Source organism: Halyomorpha halys, unplaced genomic scaffold (genome assembly GCF_000696795.3).
Source record: "Halyomorpha halys isolate HHAL.00 unplaced genomic scaffold, Hhal_1.1 Scaffold951.1, whole genome shotgun sequence".
Classification (NCBI taxonomy): domain Eukaryota; kingdom Metazoa; phylum Arthropoda; class Insecta; order Hemiptera; family Pentatomidae; genus Halyomorpha; species Halyomorpha halys.
The window spans coordinates 38,958-42,280 of record NW_027105613.1 but is presented as its reverse complement, the minus strand read 5'-3'; the positions used below and the strand labels follow the sequence as shown (position 1 = coordinate 42,280).

Below are 3,323 nucleotides of genomic sequence, written 5' to 3'. Positions count from 1 at the left end.
ACTAATAAATAAATTTCAGTTTTACTAAAAAATTAACTGTTCCATTTGTGAAATCAGTGTTGGCTTTTTAAAAAGTTATGATTTTTTGGGGTTTAGCAATTTTAGAGATATTAAGACTGTTATATTAAGATATGATAGATTTTCTGTTATTTTCTTACAACTCCGGAATCACATTTTTAAAACAATTGATTTACAGTATAAACTGGTAATTTTTTTGACGGTCTTTTTATAAAAATAGATCACCAAAAAAGTAAGAAACAAAATGCAATCGAAAAAAACAAAACAAAAAAAATCAATGAACATTTTTTTTTAATGGTAGAAAATTTAGCACTTGCAGAGATCTACCCATGAACAAAGTTCATTAATAACTTTTTTAACGAATGTCAATTATTGCTATTATAGTTCTAAATGTAATGAAAAATAATAATCAAAAGATATCCAAATAATTACAGAGAGTTTCATATTCATCATTGAATGTTGATACATAAAATAAATATATAACTAAAACCATCTATATGTAAAAACAACTATTTATTAAAAAATAGGATATTACAATACATATAAATAATTAATCATATAATTTCAAATAAAGAAGGTGGTGGTCAGGGTTGCAGTCAAAAAGAAAAACAAAAATAAATAACAACTATTTATTTTCCGACATTTCGCCCCACTTTTTAGAGGGGGGCTACATCAGGGCTAAAAAGATACAAAAATGTAAATTAAGAAAATTATATACAAATAAAAGAAAAGAAGAAATAAAAACTATACAAAAATATTTTATATTCTTATCATCGTTTAATTTATATTAATACTATTTTATTTCTTCTTTTCTTTTAATTGTATATAATTTTCTTAATTTACTTTTTAGTATCTTATTATCTTACAATGTCAAAAGTTGTTTTTGTATCTTTTTAGCCCTCATGAAGCTGTACGAAGTGGAACGAAACGTCGGAAAATAAATAATAGTGATCTATTTTTGTTTCTCTTTTGACCCCAACCCTGACCATCTTCATTATTTCAAAGTGGCAATTGTTTACAAAAATAGACTAATGTTCAACCTTTAAAATAATGTAAACATTATGAAATCATATTTTCAATGAGAATCCTTCATATAAAATGACTCTTTACACTCGCAATTCTTGAGTAAAATGGGGTGGAGAAGAGCTAAAAAATGTTACAAAGTCGTCTTCACTACTAAAAGAAGGTTAAACCTTACTAAAACTAAACAAGTTTTATTTCGAAATTTTTAAAAGTCTTGATAAAAGGTGGGTGTGTGTCGATGGAATCTTGAACACATTTTAATTTAAAATGATTCCTGTCTTTTTTATGGTGCATGAAAAAAATACATTTATTTACCTGGCTCTGGCAGAATCCATGTCGAGGATGAGTTTGCTAAGATTCCTTTTTAATTTCATAATGTTTGGATAGTCGTTATCACAAACATTAATTAAAGGACCTACTACTTTGGATTCTACTTTGATTTCATGTTCTACGATAGCGTTAGCAAGGCATAACTGCAGCTTACCGCAGTCGGTAACTACTTGTCTGAAAAAACACAAACCATAAAATTAAAATTGTATTCATAGATAAAGAATAAAAAATATATACAAACAAACATGTAATAACATAAGAACAAATGAAGAGCTCAACATTAAAACGCGTAATATACATTTTTTTGAAAAAAATCATTTTCCATTGTAACTGAGTTAGTTTGGCTAGAAATTGTGGAGCTTTAAAGTTTGTTGTTCAGATCAAAATTAATTTTGTCCAAGTTTCTGTTAATATTAAAATAAATTAAAATGAATTTTTCCCAGATAAAAACATATTTTGCCAATAGTTCGTAATATTTTCTTGAATTTGTTTACCAGTATAATGTAAGAAAAACAAAAAGATTACAAATTTGCTCAAAATACTTTAAATATGGAGACAAATTAATTGGTGAATTTCAATATCATAAGCTAAGTGCAAAAGAAACCTCGGAAATGTTAAATTTTGATATCCAACAAGTCCATTTCCTAATTACCACAATGATATTTGGTGCAAATAGGAAAAAAAAGCATTAGGTAATAATCAGGAATTAGGAAAAAGTAATTAACTAAAAAACAAGATAATTATTTACTTTCAATTCTCAAAAAAATGCGAGAACATTACTTCTTGACCAGACTGTACGTTGATAAGTGTATAGGTTAGTACATAATATTAATCGCCTTAGAAGAGGAAAAATTTCTTTCTTGCATTAGTTAAAGTTTAGGTTATAATGCACTTTTTTTTTTTGGCAGCAGTTCCCACCATGTTTACGTCTTCTAACTTATTAATATCCATATTTAATACATCTTTCATGTTTACGACTGATATTTCTCACGGATCCTTGTACTTTTAGACTATGAAATTTTACTGTCTGACAATCTTCAGTATTGGATATTTATTATTTTAATACATATTACAAAATAAAAATATTATATATCTATTATATCATTGGACTCTATAACCAGAAACTCTATAAATGAAGTGTTTATTTTATATTTACTAAATAGATAACATGCATTTTAATGTTTTAATTCATTTTTCAAAAAGAACTTTATGCACTTTATCTATGCTGTGTATACACATATAGGACTTCACTACAATTGTTTGAAGAGTGAGAGATATAAAATTTCCCAACAATTTTTATTCGATTTTCCACTTACTTAGAAAAATCTTTGTTTACTAAGAGCTAAATACCATCTCCCTTTAAATTTACCAAGAGCTATCGACAATTCCCCTCTTAGATTTCACCCTGGAGGGAAAAATTCCCTGTTAAATGGGGAGGTAATTCATTTTTAAAAAATTTTAGAATCGGCCGCCTATGCAATTTTTTGAGTAATTTCGGATTATTGATGTACAGTCTGGTCAAGAAGTAATTGTTCCCACCTTTTTTGGAGGAGTGTAAGTAAATAATTACCTAATATATAACAATATAGCTAATATTAAATATATTATAATAATATAATGCTGTGATTGATTAATGAATCGACTTGGGCATGATAATGTGTAAATAAAGGTTTTAAACTTGGTTATATCAAATTAAGGCCTTCTAGATAATGGCCGAATGGCCAAAAAGTTGGAAATAAACAAAGAAAGTTGAGATAAAGGATCAGAGGTAGTGTTTTTTAAATTGTTTATGCTTTAGAGCTAGTAAAAGTTTATACTAATGGATATAACTATTTATTTATTTTCATATAAATTTAATCATATATTTGTACACATTCTTTGACATTTTAGAGGCATGGCTGATATACACACCGATTAGAAATATCTGCTTTTTCTTTTCAATCTAAAAATGT

At 26.7% G+C, this 3,323-nt stretch overlaps 1 protein-coding gene and 1 long non-coding RNA gene across 2 annotated transcripts in view; one reads left to right on the top strand and one right to left on the bottom strand.

Annotated features, from left to right (window-relative positions):
* The window catches only part of LOC106687368 (rho GTPase-activating protein 44), a gene marked incomplete in the record, with an annotated part of 54,853 nt that overhangs the window by 41,281 nt on the left and 10,249 nt on the right, over positions 1–3,323 (bottom strand). Inside the window, 1 exon segment of the mRNA XM_067052496.1 lies at positions 1,357–1,545. Coding sequence (XP_066908597.1) covers positions 1,357–1,545 — 189 coding nt within the window.
* LOC136797045 (uncharacterized) overlaps positions 1–3,323 on the top strand; it is a 19,378-nt gene that overhangs the window by 10,049 nt on the left and 6,006 nt on the right. The window lies entirely within an intron of this gene.